Genomic DNA, 17,946 nt, shown 5'->3' with positions numbered 1-17,946 from the left:
AAAGTGAACAGAACCAGGAAAACACCTTATACAATAATAACAATATTGTAAAGATAAACAATTTTGTAAGACTTAGGTACTCTTAATAAGCATAATAATGACCACCGTGATTTCAGAGGAAGAATAATGAAACATACTACCCACTTTCTGATAGAGGGGTGAGAGACTCAGGGTACAGAATGAAAGAGATGATTTTTCCTTTAGACATTGCCAATCTCGAAATTTGCTTGACTATACACGTTAGTAATGGGTTTTATTTTTCTTTCTTAATTGGGGGGAGAAGATGGAAGAAAGCAAAGACAGATGACTGAAAAAAAAAACTTAATTTAAAAAATGTAAGGGGCAGCTAGGTTGCACAGTGGGTAGAGTACAGGCCCTGGAGTCAGGAGGACCTGAGTTCAAATCCGACCTCAGACGCTTGACACACTTACTAGCTGTGTGACCTTGGACAAGTCACTTAACCCCAATTGCCCTGTCTTCAAAAAAAAAATAAAAAGTTAAAAAATGCAGATGATGTAAAAACAAAAGTTATCAAAATATGTTAAAATGAAATTAGCTGTCTACAATTAGTGACTTCACTACTCTACTCTTTAACACCTTCAATATGGCTTCCAGCCTAATCACCCAAATGAAACTTCTTAATCCTCATCCTTCTTAACACTGTTGACCATGCTGTCCTCCTCGACACCCTTTTTCCTCTGACTTTTCATGGTACTGCTCTCTCCCAGTTGTCCTACCAACTTGTCTAACCACTCCTTCTAAATATTCTTTGCTGATTTCTTATCATCATGCCCATCTCTGTCCTGAGCCCTCTTCTCTTTTCTTTCTATAGTCTTTTTTTTAGTAACCTCATCAACCTCTATGAAGTCAATTATCTCCATGCAGTTAAATCCCAGGCTCATATCTCTCTCTCCTGCACCAGTTTCACATCAGGAATTGCCTACTATGCATTTCAAACTAGATATCCCCAAGGTGAGCCAAACTCAGTAGGTACACAATTGAATTCAAGAGCTTTCTCCTTAATCCCTCCCCTCATCCAAATTTCTCCAACACTGTCAGCACCAACAGTCTTTCAGTTGCCAGTCTGGGAGTCTTCCTCAACTCTTCATTCCAAATCTTGTCACCCCTCCCATCTGTCCCCTCCTCTCCCAATCCCTCAGTGGCCCTTGGCCCTTCACATTATCTGCCTGTTTGCTCTCCCTGCCTCAAGCTTTTTTCCCACACAACAGTCCACATGATTTGTCCAAAGTGCAGGTCTGCCCATGTCACCCTTCTCTACTCAATAATCTCCAGTGGCTCCTAATTATTGCCTCTAAGATGAAATACGGTCTCCTCTGGTGTTTACAACCAGCCCTATTCCTATCATGGCTGGTGGTCTTGGTACAGATCATTCCCACGTGGCTCCCTGCTATCCACCTCCATTAACCTCACATATGGATAAGGTCTATTTCCCTTTGCCAATACCTTTGCCCTTACTGTCTCCCATGCCTAGAATTTACTGTCGCCTCAGATTCCCCGGTTTCTTTTCCATCTCCAGCTCTTACCTGAGGCTTTTCTTGATCCCCTTGTTACTAAAGCCTTCCCCTCACCTACAGCATATATGCTATATGCATATACGTATGTATGCATATGTATTATGTGTGTATATATATATGTTTATATATATGCACACACGCATACATGTGAAGCCTGCAGGGCTGCACGTGTGTATGCTATCTCCCCATTCGGAGGGAAGCCCCTGATGTCCGGGAGTGTTTCATTTTTGTTATTGAGAGCTATATTGTTGGCAGCCTGGTGGCACAGGAGTGGAGTCAAGAAGATCTGAGTTCGAATTTGGCCTCATTTGCTTACTAGCTGTGTGACCCTGGGTGGGCACTTAGCCTCAGTTTCCTCAACTTTCAAATGGGGGTGATTATAAGGACACCTATCTCCCAGAGTTGTTTGCAAGGATCTATAGAAATATCTGGAAAGTGCTCAGCACGGTGCCTGGCACACAGTAGGCGCTTAATAAATGCTTATTTCCTTACCAGGGTTAAAGATAGAGTAAGGATATCTTTGGAATCACCGAATGTTGATGGGCTTTTTCTCTTTTTTGAAAAGTAAACATCATCTACGGCCTAGAGATACGTAAGTGAAGTCCACCGTCAGGGCTTCAGCCTTCGTTTGTGCGTGTTCTCTGTTCCATTAGAATGCAAGTCCCTCGAGGGGAAGGAGTGTTAAGTTTTTGCCTTTCAGCACCTAAAATAAAATGCATGACACATGGCTGACGCCTAACATTTGCTTGCCGATCTTCTGGCTGGGTCCAGCGCACTCTAGCGACTCGCTTCCTCAGTCCCCTTCCTCCAAGGAGGGCGAAAGCCCCCAGCCCCGCTGCATGCTGGGATTCTCAATCCTCACCGCGGAGCATGACGGGATATGTAGTATCCGCCTCTTCCCTCCTCCCACCTCATTCGTGCCCAGCTTCCCCTCGGCTGAGGCCGCCGCTGCCTCACCCTTCCCGACAGGCGTCGCGAGGCTTCTGGCTTCTGATTGGCTAAGGCTGGGGGAGGGGGCGGGCGTCTCCACCTCCAGCCGTTGCCCGGAGTTTCCGGTGTGAGGCCTGAGCCGGTATCCCTACGCTGTGATCCTTGTTTGGGGGAGGGGAGGAGGCAGTCGGAAGCAGAGAAAGAAGAGAGATCGACTGAGGCGGCGCTGGGAAAGGAGAGCGGGGACAGAACGGGATCGCAGCCTGCCTGCCTCACAGGCCCGGGAGGGGCGCGCGGTACGGAGCGCGTGGACGCGGCAGAGAGGAGGGGGAGAGATCGGGCCTTCGCTGGCGGGGAGGGGGGGAAGCCATGAATGGGGGCGCTAGCGCGCCTGCGCGCGAGCATCCCGAGGGGCGCGAGGCTGAGCGGGGCGGAGCCCACGTGGGATGTGGGGCTGGGGTCTCCCGGAGTGGCGCCCCTCCCCCTGCCGCCCTGGGAGGCGGGGACTGAGCGTGCCTGGGCTACGTGCGAGGGAAAGTCCGAGGACAGGACGGCCTCTGAGTTGGGAACTAGGCCTAGCCTTCGAGGTGGGAGGGGACCTCCCGGACCAGCCCTGGTAGACACGTCTAAGGACGCTTGTCCTGTGCCAGGCCCCGCACCCCTGGGGACGTCCAGGAGAGGAGTCAGACCACAGAGGGGTTCTGGGGCCGCTTCCTCCGGTATTTCCCCCCTCCCCACTCCCACCCGCACCCCCCGAGTCAGGCCGGCTTTGGGAGGAATCATAGTGAAGGGGTTGGGTTGCCCAAGAAACAGCCGATGAGCCTCTTCCGAAGTGAGGCCGGGGCGGGATTAGTTTTGTTTTAAAAGTTAAGAGCTCGTCTTGGCACAACTTGGGCCTGGGGGAAGCAGCTGCCAAGAACCTGGGACCCTAAACGTCGGAGTTTTTGTTTTTGAAAGGTCGGTTCAGACTCGAGCATCCTTCACCACGATGAAGAATCGGGACAAAGAGGGGGGTGCTTCGAAGCTGCCAGCCAGCCCTTCCAAAGCAAAAGCCCGGGCAGGGCCCCAAGAAGCCGGTGCATCCCAGACTTCGAAGCCCGAGGATGCCCAGGAGCCCAGGAGCCCGCGTGCGTCTGGGGACCCCGCTCCCAAAGCAGACGGAAATGCAGAAGGTGCCCCCGGCCAGGCCCAGGAGAAGAACGAAGGTATGTGCCAGGCTGGCATGGGGGGGGGGGGGCGGGGGAGCTTTTGGCCACAGCCCTTGGAAAGCAGCGGCATGAGAGGGTGATAGTGCTAAACCTTTGTGTCCCCGCTAAATTAGAGGAAGCTAAGAAAAATCTCCTACCTAGGTCATCTAATAACAGCTCACATTTCCCAGGTGTCCACACTTGGTAAACTTTCTCCCTACATCAGCGCTGTTGGTAAGGGAGCATAAGAATTATTTTCTAATTTTGTGAACAAACACTTTAAAAGTCAAAAGCTCTGTATACCTGTGCATTATTTTACAGGGCTCAGAGAGGTTGGGACTTGCTACTTCATATAAGTATGTCAAGAGATGCATGTTGGAATTCCTTGAGAGCAGCAGCTGTCTTTTGCCTTTTTTTGTATCCCCAGCACTTAGCCCAGTGCCTGGCACTATTGATTGACTGGCTACAATCCTTATTATTAACCTGTGTTTCCTCTTCTCTGCTGTGACTTACTGTCTTTAAGGGGAAGCCCAGACTTAAGAAGATTAAATTTAATTAAATGGTCCTAGAAATGGCATGGTGGGGATGCCAAATGGAACAGGATTCATCCAGCAGCCTGAGGAACTTCCTTAGGAAGTTTGCTTTTGTGCCTGTTTGGGAGATTATGTGAGCAATGGACAGATTTTTAGAATTCCTTGGGCATGTCATTCATTAAGCAACACAGTTTAGTGGCCTAGAGATAAGGTTGTGCTTGGAATCAGGGCCCTCAGGAGCCACCTAAGGTCTAGCAGTTCCTAGTTGTAAATGCTGGCTAAGACAAAACTGCTCTCAGCTTCAGTGGTTTCCTATACAAAAACAGGAAAATAATGACACATTTCACAGGACTGTTATAAGGATATCATTTTGCAAACCTTCAATGGAGCTATTAGTTTCACTTTCAGCCCTGTCTTTTTTTTGCAGGGGGGCAAACCAAGAATTCTCAGTCGGGGTCTGTTTGTGACGTCTCAGAGGAGCTGAGTCGGCAGCTGGAAGACATACTGAATACCTACTGTGTTGATAGCAGTCAGGAGGGACCAGGTGATGACGGGGGCCAGAATGAACACACAGAGCCAGATGAGGTAGAGAAGAGCAGGAATTACGCTGCACGGAATGGAGAACCAGAACCGGGGACCCCTGAGGTCAATGGAGTGAAGGAAATCACCAAGGGAGAGCCAGGTGTCGAAGAGATCCGGGCAAATGATGAGAGTGGGGACCGAGACCAGAAGCGGGCCCAGGAAAAGAAGAAGGCCAAAGGCCTGGGTAAGGAAGGTGGAAGCCCTGGTACATGGAGTTTCAAGGTTTTATCACATTATCCCTTGTCCTTATCCCTTGTCTCCGCCTTAATAGTGTAAGTGCCTTGAGGGCAGAGACTTTGTTCTTTTCCATCTTTGTATCGAAGGCACTGAAAATAACAACAAATACCTCTTTGATTGAATTTGGTTTCTAGAGATAGAGAGAATTTGGAGACTGTGGGCAAGTCACTTAATCCCAAGTGCCTCCAGGGAGAGAGAGAATTTGAAGTAAATGTTGCTTTTGTGGCCTGCCTGATCTAGAGGCTCTAAGTGGTAGTAATTTCATGTATGCAGATCCTGGGGTACAGGCTTCAGATGAAACCAGTCTTCAGCCACTAGGGATTTTTCTTTGTCCATCTGTTCTTTTCCTGCCACTTGTTTTCTCATTAAAGAGGAAAAATCTACAGATCCTAGGAAAGTAACCTACTGAATTTGCCGGGAATGTGCCAGGTCTCTGAGGGAAGATTCCTCAGCCTGCTGTCTAGAAGGAGGAAGAGGAAGGCCCGAGCTGCCCCCCGTCCCTACCCCCCCTACGTGGCAAACCTTGGGTCCGAACTGAAGCTTGGGCAGTCAGAGGAGTGGGGATCTGAGAGCTAAACTTAGTGTCCCCTGTTGCTTGGAGGCGTACATGAGGAAGAGTCACTGTGTTCCTGTGTCTTCCAGGGAAGGAGATCACTTTGCTGATGCAGACGCTGAACACCCTTAGCACCCCAGAGGAAAAGTTGGCTGCACTATGCAAGAAATATGCTGAGCTGGTCAGTTCTGGGCTCTTCTTCTCAGGGTTGTGGAATCTGGGTGACCTCAAGGTTGGCATGGACCTGACCCTGAGGAAGAAATGCAGGTGATAACATGTCCCAGCCTGGAAACTAACCCAGGTGATGGGGCCAAAAGATCTCTTTTAGTCTCTCTTTGGATCCTTGATGAAGAATGTGGAGACAGAGATGGGGGAAATCCCCTTGCTGTGTTCCTTGGGGTCTCTGACAGGAGGGAGAGAACATTTACAACATTCCTAGAAGAATTGGGTTGAGTCTCCATTCAGGAGTTGTCCCTCCACTTTGGGGGCTGTGATGAATCTCCAGCATAGATAAGATCACATCAGAAGTGACTGGGGGAGGACTGGCTGGGGCACTTGCTTCATATATTCTGCCAGAGCTGTCCCATTTGGCAGCTGCCCTGGGAGATGGGGGGGAGAGGGTGCTCATCAGGAGCTGAGGAGGCAGGCTCAGAGGTGGTAACACAGTCGACGTCACACAGCCAAGAAGGGCCTGGCTCCCAGGACCATGATACTTCCTTCTCCCAGCATGACCTGGAACTTTGAATGAGTGAATGTACGTCCTCAGCCTCTCTGGCTACTTTGTTACGGGGAAATGTGGGCTAGCAAAGGAGGCCTTGGGCTGTTCCTTGCTTCTCCAGCTGTGGCTCCTTATTTACCTGATGGGGATCTTGCCCACCTCCCAGGGCTGACGAGGCACACGATGACCTTGTTCTAAGCACTGAACATTTTGTTACCCTGAGGCAGCGTCGTCCCTGGTGTTAGTGGGACGCTAGTCCTGGGGCTCAGTGCTCTGAGTACTCTCCCTGTAAGACAGGTACTTTGTAAGAATTAGCCCCTTTTTACAGATGACAAATGGCCATTCTCAGAAGCTCAGTGACTTGCCTGGTATCCCCCAACTTGTAGGTGTTAGAGCAAGAGGGAGAAAGGCAGGCAGTGAAGGTATTGGATTGAATGGGAGGAGAGGATTCAGAAATGGTTGCCTGACTGCTTTGGTCCCTGGTGGTCCCTGCAGGACCAAGGACAGGCAGATGGTCTCCTATGAGTCTTCACCCAGTGAGTGCCACACTCTGCGCCCCCCTCCCTGATCTCGGGCCCCATACCCTCTTGTTTCTTACAGCTGGAGGAGCATCGGAATTCCCAGAAACAGATGCGAGTCCTGCAGAAGAAGCAGAGCCAGCTGGTGCAGGAGAAGGACCACTTGAGGAGTGAGCACAGCCGGGCTGTCCTGGCCCGCAGCAAGCTGGAGAGCCTGTGTCGGGAGCTTCAGAGGCACAACCGGACCCTCAAGGTGAGCCTGGGGGCTGCACCGCAGGTGGCTGCTCATCCAGCTGCCTGTGATGTGGCCATCCCCATGGGCTGGGAAGGATCAGGCACCAAGGACAAACTGGGAGAAATGAAGCTGATTTGGGCTTGTTAGAGCTGGAAGAGGGCTGCCTTTTGAGAAGGCCCGTGCTCCCTCTGTGTGCTTACTGTTGGTATTTAGGTGATGGCTTTCCAGGGGTAGGTTGGTTTAGATCAGGGTAGGGGAACTCCCCCCTTAATACAAGGATTTGGTCTGTAAAACCTGGACTAAGTCAAAAGGCCGAACCCAAAGACCTAGAAGGTCCCATGGAGGCTGCAGGATCCCCTCCCCTGGTTTAGATGATCTAGGGGCTTTTCCAGCTCATAATCTGGGGTTCCTTCTCAGCCTTTGAATTGTAGCCATCGTTCAGAAATCATTGCCAGGCCTGCATCACCTGTGAGGAGAAGGGTTCAGGAGAGCCCTTGAGGGGTCATCAGGACACAGCAGCACCTCTACCGCCAGGGAGTCTGGTGGGCTCCTTACCTTCATCCTCCTTCCTGCTCTGTAGGAAGAAGGCGTCCAGCGAGCACGAGAGGAAGAGGAGAAGAGGAAGGAGGTGACATCCCACTTCCAGGTGACCCTGAATGACATCCAGCTGCAGATGGAGCAGCATAATGAGCGCAACTCCAAGCTGCGCCAGGAGAACATGGAGCTGGCAGAGCGACTAAAGAAGCTTATCGAGCAGTATGAGCTGCGGGAAGAGGTGCACATAGAGGGCAGGGGGCTGGAGGTGGGCACTAACTGGATGCAGAGGGCCTGAGCCTGGCTGCCCCAGACCACTAGGGAGAGTGATGATGGAGTGGCCCCTGGAGAACCAGGAGCACCTGTGGTTCCCGGGTGGGGTGGGAGCAGAGGACCCAGGCTGCCCTCCCAGAGGGGTAGGCAGCAGACACTTGTATGGGCTAGCCTCAGGCAGGCACACAGCTTCCCTTCTCAGGCTTCAGGTTTCTGTCTGTAAGAGGAGGGCTTGGCTGAGGGGCCTCTAGACCCTTTTCCAGCCTGAGTGACAGGCAGGGGGGCACAGTGCTATTTCTGGGTGTGGCAGCCTCCCCACCCACAATTTGCTAACAGTTAGACTAACAGTGGCATGTGTGTGCAGCCCGAGGGCTTTACCTAAAGGCACAGTGAACCTCACTGTTCTCCTAGGGGGAGACATAGAAACTGAGCTCAGATAGGTCAGATGATTGGCCTTGCATCACACACACATCCCAGTCAATAGCAGAAGCAGGGTTTGAACCCAGGTGTGCTTTGAGTGTAGTGTTCGTCACTACCCCAAAATGCTTCTTAATGTGGTGAAACCCATGAGGCTGTCACTGACCTGGCAAGGGGCTTTGAAGAGAGGTCACCTGCTGTCATGGGGAGAGCACTGATCATGGCCATGGGAGCATCCAGTCAGATTCAGGTGACCTTGAGTGATTGGCAGCTTCTCAGGGCAGCCAGAAATGCTCCTGTGCTCCAGGACTAGGTGGGACCTGGGTCCCATACAGTACTGCCCGAGCGTGTGGGCACTGGTCAGGCCCACTCCCCCCCCCCCCCCCCCCCCCCCCCCCCGTGACCTGGGTTTCTCTTGGCAGCACATTGACAAGGTCTTCAAACACAAGGATCTGCAGCAGCAGTTGGTGGATGCCAAGCTCCTGCAGGCCCAGGAGATGCTGAAGGAGGCTGAGGACAGGCACCAGCGAGAGAAAGACTTTGTAAGTGTCACCCCCTCACCCCGGAGGAGCCCCCCTGAAAACTGCCTCCGCCAGGGAGGCTGACCAGTGGTGGCTCACCTACAGCAGATGCTGGGCTGGAGATGTTCATTTCTTTAGACTTTGGTCTCATCTGTAGCCAAAGAACACGTGTGTTAAAAATTTATATCACCAAACCTGGATTAAGGGTTCATTGTGCAGGCCCTGGGACTGGGCACAGGGCAGCCAGGGATAGACAGGAGCTGATCTCTACCCTCTGGTACTCAGCCTGGTGTGGGGGTGGGCGAGTGGAGTCAGGAATGACACATGAAGGTTCTTGGGGAGATGGTGAGGCCTGGCAGTCACAGGATGCTGGCCTTGGGGCACAAGACCTGGGTTCAGACTTTGACTCTGCCACTTGCCTTCTCTGGGTCATAGTTTCTTCATCTAAAATTTGGGGGTGATAGGTTCACAAATAAAGTTAGGGTGGCAGACACTGGGGCAAAGAGGTTGGTGTTGTCTCAGCAAGGCCTTGGCTAAGATGCACACACTCACTGCGTGAGAGCCATTGTCCCCCGATGGCCGCAGAGCTCCATTCTCTGCCTTTACTCAGAGAAGGAAACACTGACTGGTGTGGGGGGGGACTCTCCTATGTGTCTTTGGAACAGTTACTGAAGGAAGCAGTGGAGTCCCAGCGTGTGTGTGAGCTGATGAAGCAGCAGGAGGCCCACCTGAAGCAGCAGGTAAGGCCTGAGGGAGGCGGCACCCCTGGTGGCAGGCAAGCAGGTAGGCAGTGGGGCCTGACACCCAAGCTTTTGTCTTCACAGCTTGCACTGTACACGGAGAAGTTTGAGGAGTTCCAGAACACTCTGTCCAAGAGCAGCGAGGTGTTCACAACATTTAAGCAGGAAATGGAAAAGGTACTGGCCTTGGCCCAACCTGGGAAAGGTCACTGTGGGGCCTTCGAATACAGCCCTTACTCATTAACTTGTCACCTTGGGCAAGCCCCTCGACTTCCCTGTGTGTCTGTTCATGTGTAACGTGGAAGTAGCCATCCTTGGCCCACAGGGCCATCGTGGGAAGCATAGGACGTGTGAAATGGTGTTTTTCTTCCAGGGCTTGTCAGGGCCAGCTTAGTGACTCCACTTTGGAGACAGTAGTTTTCCCAGTCCTGCCTTTTTTTCTTTTTTTTTTTTTTAAGTTGGAGTTAGGGTGGGTATTATCCAATTCTTCCCAATGAGGTAAAGCAGTTATGTGGACAAACAACTTTGGGGAGAGACTCCAGATCTCTTACCATGACCATCACCACTAGTAGTTGTGTAGGCCTAGGAAAGCCTGTGGTTGGGGCCTAACTGGCCTCGCTCCCTTCTTGGTAATGGGACATTGACCTGAGCCTTCAGCTCCCATGGACGCAGTAATGGTTCCCTCTTATTCCTCATGTGACAGATGACCAAAAAGATCAAGAAGCTGGAGAAAGAGACCACCATGTACCGGTCCCGGTGGGAGAGCAGCAATAAGGCGCTGTTGGAGATGGCTGAGGAGGTGTGTAGGATTGTGCCTATGGGAGGGGATGGCCACCCCAGGCTCCTCCAGGGGCATGGCTCCCGCTTATGCCCGCTGGCCTCAGGTGCTGGGTGGGCCCTGGCTCCTGGCACTTTGTCTGGTCCTTCCCTAGGCTGGCGAGAAAGAAGTTGTCCTTCAACAGGGAAAATGGTTCTCAGGGCAGTGAACACCAGGGAAAAGAGGGTGGAGAAGGGAAGGAAAGGATGAGAGATGTTAGGGAGCCCCAGAGGACATGGTGTGAAATGTGCGGCATGGGGGAGGTGGGGTGGGCACAGTCTTGTCACCTGGGGGTCGCTCTCCTGCGTGAGGTGGCCGCTTCAAGCTGCTTTCTCAAGACTGAGGAGAAGCAGGCCTGGATTTACACGTGCAGGGGACAGCAGTAGTCTCCATCCAGACGCCTTGAGATTCAACTGCCCTCACAGAAGGGGGAAGCAGGACTGGGTCCTTCTGTTGCTTAGTTCTAAAAAGGCACCTTTTCTTCTTTCAGAAAACTCTTCGAGACAAGGAACTAGAAGGCCTGCAGGTGAAGATCCAGCGGCTTGAGAAGCTTTGTCGGGCCCTGCAGAGCGAACGCAATGACCTGAACAAGAAGGTGCAGGACCTGAGTGCCCATCCCCCACCGGGTGAAGCAGACTCGCCAGAGTCCCCCAGAGGCCCACGGAGGGACGACGGTGCCGAGCCGCCAGTCGAAGGCCTGAGCCCTGAGGGCCCCCAGCCTCTAGAGGCTGCCCCCCAGGGCCTAGAACTGAGCCCGGGTGTTTCAGGCCAGACGGAGACTGATGAAGCCACCCCTTCTGCAGACTAGAGAGACCCCGGTGGAAGGAAGACCAGGAATGCCAGGAGGGGGCTAGTGAATGTTACAGGCCCAGCTGCTGTGTCCCCTCTCAGCTTAGGGGCTGCCATGGGGATGAGCAGGGGCCCATCAGGCATTTGACACTTTCCGACTTAGGTTCTTGAAGATGATTTTTATATATATATGGCATATAAAAGTGTGTGCCACGCCCCATGCTTTTATATACATACATGTATAAAACAGGCGCTTGCTTTCCCATGCTGCGGTGCATGGGGAGAGACACGTGACTAACAGTGCTCCGAGGGCATTAGCGGGGCGGGGGAGGGGGGGGGGGGGGGGGGCCTTGTCTCCTGCCGCTGCTCACAGGGCGGGTTATTGGGCTGTTCCTCTCCCTCCCAGCCCCAGGGGGCCGGAGCTTCACTTGTGTCCCAGTGCACACGCGCACATGCATTCTCATGCATTTTGGATGAGAGTTTCGGGCTTGCTGTGGCTCAGCCCTCCCTCAGTACCGAGAGTGTCTCTGCCCCTCTTGCTCTGCCCAGCAGGGATCCAGAGCCAGCGTTCTAGTGTTTTCCAGTGGAGAGAGACTAGAGTGAGGAGCCCATTTATTTCAAGCCCCACACAGTGGGAGCCTCTTGAGCTTTCCGGTCGTGCCCAGACTAGATGAGGAGTCCCAGTAGCCTTATGATTCACAGTTGCCTCTCCCTCCAGCACAAGTGGATTGAAAAGAGGTCGTCCGAAGGGTTGTTTCAGAAGGTGGTTTGGGGTTGTTGGGTTTGGGGGGGTTTGCACAAAAGTATGTTATTGTTGAGGTAGGAGAACAATTAGCAATAGACTGTCTCCTTTATCTTTGTATCTGCAGTCACTCTCTCTCCTGCCCCAGCTTTGGGCCTCTAGCTGAGTCGGTGCAGTAGATACGTGTTCCTCATGAGAGAGGTTGATGCTTCCCTTTAGTGTTGCCCAGGACGTGTGCTTAATCACTACAAGGACTGTAGGACCCTGAGGGCTGCCTCTTGTTCCCATAGCAGCTCAGCCACCCACCCCCACCCATTCCCATGGTGGCCTCAGAATGACCCACAGCCACCCCCTGGCATTGCTCCAGTGGAGCCACTCGTAGGACTCCCACTCTACCCACGAACACTGTTCTTGGTGAGTAGAGGTCTAAGGATGGCCTCCTGGACTTCCAGAGAGTCTGTGGGCTCAGGGCTCTGGCTACACATCAGGCTCTACGCTGGCCAAGGCCAGAGGGCACAAAATTTCTCCCCAAATTGGTCCCTTCCTGGAAGGAGCCAGAAATCTATAGCTGGAGAGCCGTCTTCTCTCTAAGGAGCCTGGTGACGGAGTTTGTCGTTCCCTGCCTTTGGGCGGCACCCTTGAGGCACTACCAGTCGTGCCTCCTGCAGTACAGAGCGATTTCCCAGGATCAGCCAAGCCCCGGCTGCTGGACAGGGTGCCTCGGGGACCTCTCTTCCAGCTTAGCTTTTGGACTCAGTGGGACCAAAGGAGCTACAAAACCTGCAGGGTATAGTAGCCGAGTAGGGGCTCGCTCAGAGGTCCTCAGCCATTCTTGTCTCCTACCATCCAGCCCCTCCTGGCCCTTCCCTGGCTTTTCTCTGTGCCACCGAGTCCTGTGCACAGGCTAAGCCTAAATGATGTTCTCACAGACCTTGTTCTCCTGTGTCACAGTCTTCCCTGCCCCTTGTGCTCCTGGGTGGCTCTGGATTGAATCTTCTCCTGACACTGCGAACCCTAGGCAGGGACCAGAGTAGCATCCAGCTGATATCTTTTGTCTTTGCAGGCCGCACCTGAAGGTGAGGGAGTGAGCCAGTTGTCAGGGCCTCAGCAGCTGGAGGTGGGACAGGGTGTGAGTGGCTGCATGTCTGCCCCAAAAGGGACCTATTCGAGACCCCAACCAGCACTTGGTTTCATTTGCATTTCCCCACTTCTGGGGTAGAAGAGAAGGGTCTGCATTGCTCTTGGCCCTTTATTTTTCAGTCTTCCACGGTGCCCCTTTTTTCTCTGCCCTTCACCTCTCAGTGAGTGCTAGCCCAGAGCTGCTGCCCAAGGCCGTGCTGGGCCTTCTGGGTAGTCGTAGTTTGGACTTCTCTCTGCATAAAAAGGGCATGGATGGCACTCATTGCCCAACTCACTTCAGCTACCTCTAAGCTGCTGTAGGCCTGGGGCTACAGAGCAGCCTCCAGCCCTCAATGTTGGAGCCCTTTGCTGGGAAATGAGCAAATGGTGAGCCCAGATACCTCATCTGGTCACAGACTGTGATGCCTCCATTCAACACCTAGTAAACCATGTTTCAAGGATGCAGTTAGTGCTGGGTCTGCTCCCCCAGGCAACAGCAGCCACCACATGAGGGCTTCCTTTCCCTCCTTGGCTCCTTAATTCTTAGCCTTTTACCCACTTGTGACCAAATCTCAGAATTCACCACACCCGTCACTGGCTGCCCTCCAAAGGGAGCTGGTCCAGGTTTCTGCTCCTTCCCTTTAGCTTCTTAAAATGGTTGCTTAGCCCTGGGCAGGCAAGGGGCTGCTGGGTTGTACATGGAGCCTGGGCAGGTCCCAGTGGGTGAGGTAATCCAAAAGGTGTGTCCAGAAGGAGTACTGTACTTGGGCCCACAAAGCTCTGGAGCTGGTGACTTTTGTTTCAGGGATTCAGCTCTATGCTTACTTAATTTGCTTTAGCCTGGGACCCTTGTGCCAAGAACTCGTCCAGCCCAGTGGGGCATAGGCACAGAGCATGTGATCACATGTGTGCGGCATTCTGGAGTTGATTCTCCATGGGTCAAATTTGGGCATTTTCTGTGAGGGACCAACCCAGAATGGCTTGGCTCGGGGTTGTGGAACACCCCCTGAGGTTGCCAGTGGCACAGCAGGGTAGACAGGGTTGGGGGTGGGGGGAGAGTAAGGGGACAGCTTCCTGCCTGTTGGACCCTCCAGGCAGCCTGACCCCATGGAGGTTGGAAGCTGTATGCTAACAGCTGTCTTTTTCCTTTTCTCAACAGACTGGGGTGGGGGTGATTTTGATGTATTTTTAACCACATTAAATAGTCTGTTGCCTTAACTTGATCCTGCCTACTGTGATGTAGAATCTGATTGATTCAGGGGCCAACCAGGTGATTTCAAACCACACCCTTTTCTCCCTCAGCCTTCCCCACAAATAATGACAGATTCAAAGTTGTCCGTGGCCAGTCCTAATCCTAGTCCTACCTTAGTGGACTTGATAAAATGGCACATGGTTCAGAGAGACAGTGAAACCAGGGACATGATGGGAGAAGTGAGCTCTGAGGCCCAAGGTTGTAACTGGGCAGGTGTTTGGGGAAGGGTCCTGAACAGGTCCCTTCTGAATTGGACTTTTCCAGTATTCAACAGGCAAAGGACATTCTTGGCCTAGGGAGCAGGTGAAAGCAAAGGCCCAAGGGCAAGACTGCGCAGGATGTGTTTCTGGAACAGAGTCCAGTTCAGGGAGGGTGTGCAGAATGTGACCCAGAGAGAGAGAGAAATCATGCAAGATTTATATAGGACCGTAGGCCCAGAAATGAAGTAACTTAGCCATTGTGAAATGCCAGTACAAGGCCTGTGCTCTGTGCTCTTCTGTATCCCTTTAGGCCTTTCTGTTTACATACTTTACTGGAATGGCCGATGTGGCATGTGACTAATGGGTGCTGGCCCGGCCCTGAGCTTGCTGCTGTTGAGGCATGACCTTGCACAGCCCTGCCTTCTGAACGGTGCGGCAGTTCCTGAGACAGACTGCAGTAGAACTGGATGAAGAGGGCTGGCAGGCTGTGCTCCTGAGGCCCAGTGAGGCCCTGCCTATCCAGCGCTTGAGGCTGTGGGAAGTGGAAGTCAGAAGGCCTGGACCTACGTTCCTGCTCAGCCTCGTGACCTAGAGCACAGCATTTCCTCCCCATGGGCCAGTTTCTTTACTTACAGAATGAGAATAACTGTATGAGGACCATTTGTGCAATTAAAGGCAGACTGCTGCAAGGCCCAAGGCTGCCAGCTGTGACTATTGTCCTTTCATTAGCCCCAGCTCAGCTTGAGTGCTTGGGCAATGGGGTGGGGAAAACTCATTGTCCTCTCTATAGTTCCTCTCCTGGGGTTGTTGGTCATTTTAGACCAGCATAGAGATGCCTTCCCGTTACCTACTGGGGAACCAGGAACTCCACCCTGGTGGTAAAAAGCTTCATTTTACAGCAGGGCAGGGCTTGGCTTTGGGTGGACAGAGACTTAGCTCCTGGCTTGCTGCTCTTGGGCATATTCCACGTTCTCCACTCTGGGTTGGGGTTGGCGGGTAGGCAGGAGGGACAGATCAGGCCTCCCAACAGGATCAGGTCAGTGGACTGGGAGATCCCATTTCAGGCCCTAATGGGAAAGGAGAGGTAAGATCTAGCCCCAGGACACTTTCCCTATGGGCAGAATGTTTCTAATGTTTGTCCTCTGTCCTAGGACCTCAAAGGAAACCGGTATCCAGGAAGATTGGTTACTTCCCAGAGGCCACCTAGTTATTGTGTAGCCAAGCTGGTGTCCCAACCTAGGCTTCACACTGATGGGGTGCTTGTGCTTGGACCCCAATTCCAAGATCACATTTCTCTCTAGTTTCAAAACACTATCCCTGACAGTTTTCTCCCCAGCCCAAGAACACTATGCCTGGCAATACCTCGTGAGTGGGCTCCAGTAAAACAAACTATCTTTCCCCATCACAAGAAGCTGACCTCTAAAGAAATTCTCTTGTAAAAACAGGACTATCTTGTAACTACAGAATTATCATATATTGATTCCCAAAGTTATCATATTCAATCCAGAGGTCAAGCTATAGACATCAACTCCCAAAGCTATCTTGCTACAGATATAACGACCAAAAATACGCCCCTGAGAAACCCCTTCCCCTGGTTTCACACCTGTGACCAAGGTTGTAAGTTATCACCTAATTAGCCTCTCTGCCTGATAATGCACTACTTTTTGTATATAAGCTTTAGCATCATTCCTGTTGGGTGGCAAGTTCCTTAGGGAGCTCTGCCCACCATATTGGTGTTACAATAAACCTTTGCCACCTTAACTTTAAGAATGCTTGAGTCCATGAATTCATTCCAGACGACCTTGTCCAGTACTTCAGTCCTTGAGGGGTGAATGCGTTATTAAACTGCATCAATACCACAACCCCACACTGCCTCCAGGTACCACCCAAATTCTGTTCCCAATGCCTGGCTCTGATTACCTTGCTCCTCTACTAAAATCTTCAATAACTCCCCATTGCCTATTAAGCAAAAAATTAATGAAAATCTAGCTTAGCACCAAAGGTCCGTTATCGAGCACTAATCTGCCTTCTAGCCTTAGGCCAAGCAAGCATAGCTTTCCAGGTAAACAACTATTCATCCATGTCCTGCCTCTTGGGTATCTTGGCCTTTGCCAAAGTTCCTATAACTAGAATGGACTCCTCCCCTTCCCTCAGTTTCCCTGTATCAATGTGCCTTCTTTCCAGATGTTGCTTAGGTGCATTCCCTCAATGAAGCCTTCACTAACCTGAGGGCAGCACCCCACCCCCCAAGTTGAAAAGGCTCTCTTCCTCCCGTTGCCAAAAACAGGGCCGGGCATTCAGCAGAGGCATGATGAGCACATATGCCTGGCACATAGTAGGCACTTAATGTTTATAGGTTAATTAATTGATGTGTTGTGGGAGGGGGCATAAATGTTAGTTGCTATGGATGAACTGAATCTCTGCTCACAGGGAACTCAAAACAAATCCTCCCAGGACCCTAAAATTTTCAGAACAGCTGATGGCTTTGATGGGGTTCGGGCTCTGGGAACCCCCTTGAACTCTCCTTGAATCTTCCCACTTGATCTGGCATTCCCTGGAGGTCATTATCACTATGACCAAATCTCTGTAACCTCTGCATTTCCTTCAGCTACTTCCCACCTTTGATCCTATCAAAATCTCATTCTAGTCACCCCAAGATACTGGTCATTCCCCATCAAGATCTTCCCAAGATTCGACCTCTAGTCACTCCAGGAGACCAACCACTCCCAACAAAACTATCCCTGGAACCCCCACACTACTTAGCCACCCCTGGATTCTTCCTTTGGTCTTTTTATTTATAAGAACCAGCTTATTTCCATGCTCAGATTCTATGTAACTTGTGACAATCCTTTCAAATTATTTGAACCCCAATAAGATCTAAAGCCTGAACTAATCAACCAAACTGCTTTACTTTGCTCTAAAAATGCCATTTCCTGTGTCAGCAACTTCAAAGACCAGATAAGGTCGACAAGGAGTATCTTTCCTGTTGGTGACAGGATATCTGCAACCATAACGGTGGGATTTCTCTTATCTTGGTATCCTAGGGACATAGGCATATACAGGAGAAGCACAGATATCTTGGGATCATAATTTCTAACTGGCACTACTTTGTCAACTGTCTTGTCTTACTGTATTTATGACTTATTCAACTAAGAAACTTCTTTTCTCATGATATGGAGACCACAAACTGGAGTTGGGATTGTTCTGAAGCATATTTAAGCCTTCTCATTCTTTTCTTAGTCAGAAGTTTCCTTTTGACTCCATAATCATGTATCTGCTAGCTTTAAGGGAATAAATTATATATTAATTAAATATTAATTATTAAATTAATTAAATATTAATTATATTAATTAAATATAGATTAAATAAAATTAAATATATAAATATAAATAAAATATAAATTTCATATATATATATATCACCTAGCCTGTTTGCCTTCTTTAACCAAACTTTCTGGTCGACACCTGCTTACACAAAGGCTCAAGGTTCAGTCTGGCCCTGGCATTAGTGATAC

The 17,946-nt window shown here is 51.1% G+C and overlaps 1 protein-coding gene across 2 annotated transcripts; it reads left to right on the top strand.

Moving 5' to 3' along the window:
* Window positions 1-2,535: 2,535 nt before the first annotated feature.
* Window positions 2,536-15,131, top strand: TXLNA (taxilin alpha). 2 transcript variants are annotated; one of them, XM_036745483.1, is made up of 11 exons: window positions 2,536-2,761; window positions 3,423-3,670; window positions 4,613-4,951; window positions 5,647-5,738; window positions 6,876-7,046; window positions 7,609-7,803; window positions 8,675-8,794; window positions 9,439-9,513; window positions 9,598-9,690; window positions 10,217-10,312; window positions 10,821-15,131. In XM_036745483.1, the coding sequence occupies exons 2-11, from the start codon at window positions 3,454-3,456 to the stop codon at window positions 11,136-11,138; spliced, it is 1,716 nt and encodes a 571-aa protein (XP_036601378.1). In that variant the 5' UTR covers window positions 2,536-2,761; window positions 3,423-3,453; the 3' UTR covers window positions 11,139-15,131. The 2 variants fall into 2 exon arrangements, with proteins under 2 accessions (XP_036601378.1, XP_036601379.1); XM_036745484.1 differs by lacking the exon at window positions 2,536-2,761 and adding an exon at window positions 3,059-3,184 and having other exon boundaries at window positions 10,821-11,426.
* Window positions 15,132-17,946: the final 2,815 nt, after the last annotated feature.

This window comes from Trichosurus vulpecula, chromosome 2 (assembly GCF_011100635.1).
Source record: "Trichosurus vulpecula isolate mTriVul1 chromosome 2, mTriVul1.pri, whole genome shotgun sequence".
In the NCBI taxonomy this organism is placed as follows: Eukaryota; Metazoa; Chordata; class Mammalia; order Diprotodontia; family Phalangeridae; genus Trichosurus; species Trichosurus vulpecula.
This window is presented reverse-complemented; position numbering and strand designations above follow the sequence as displayed.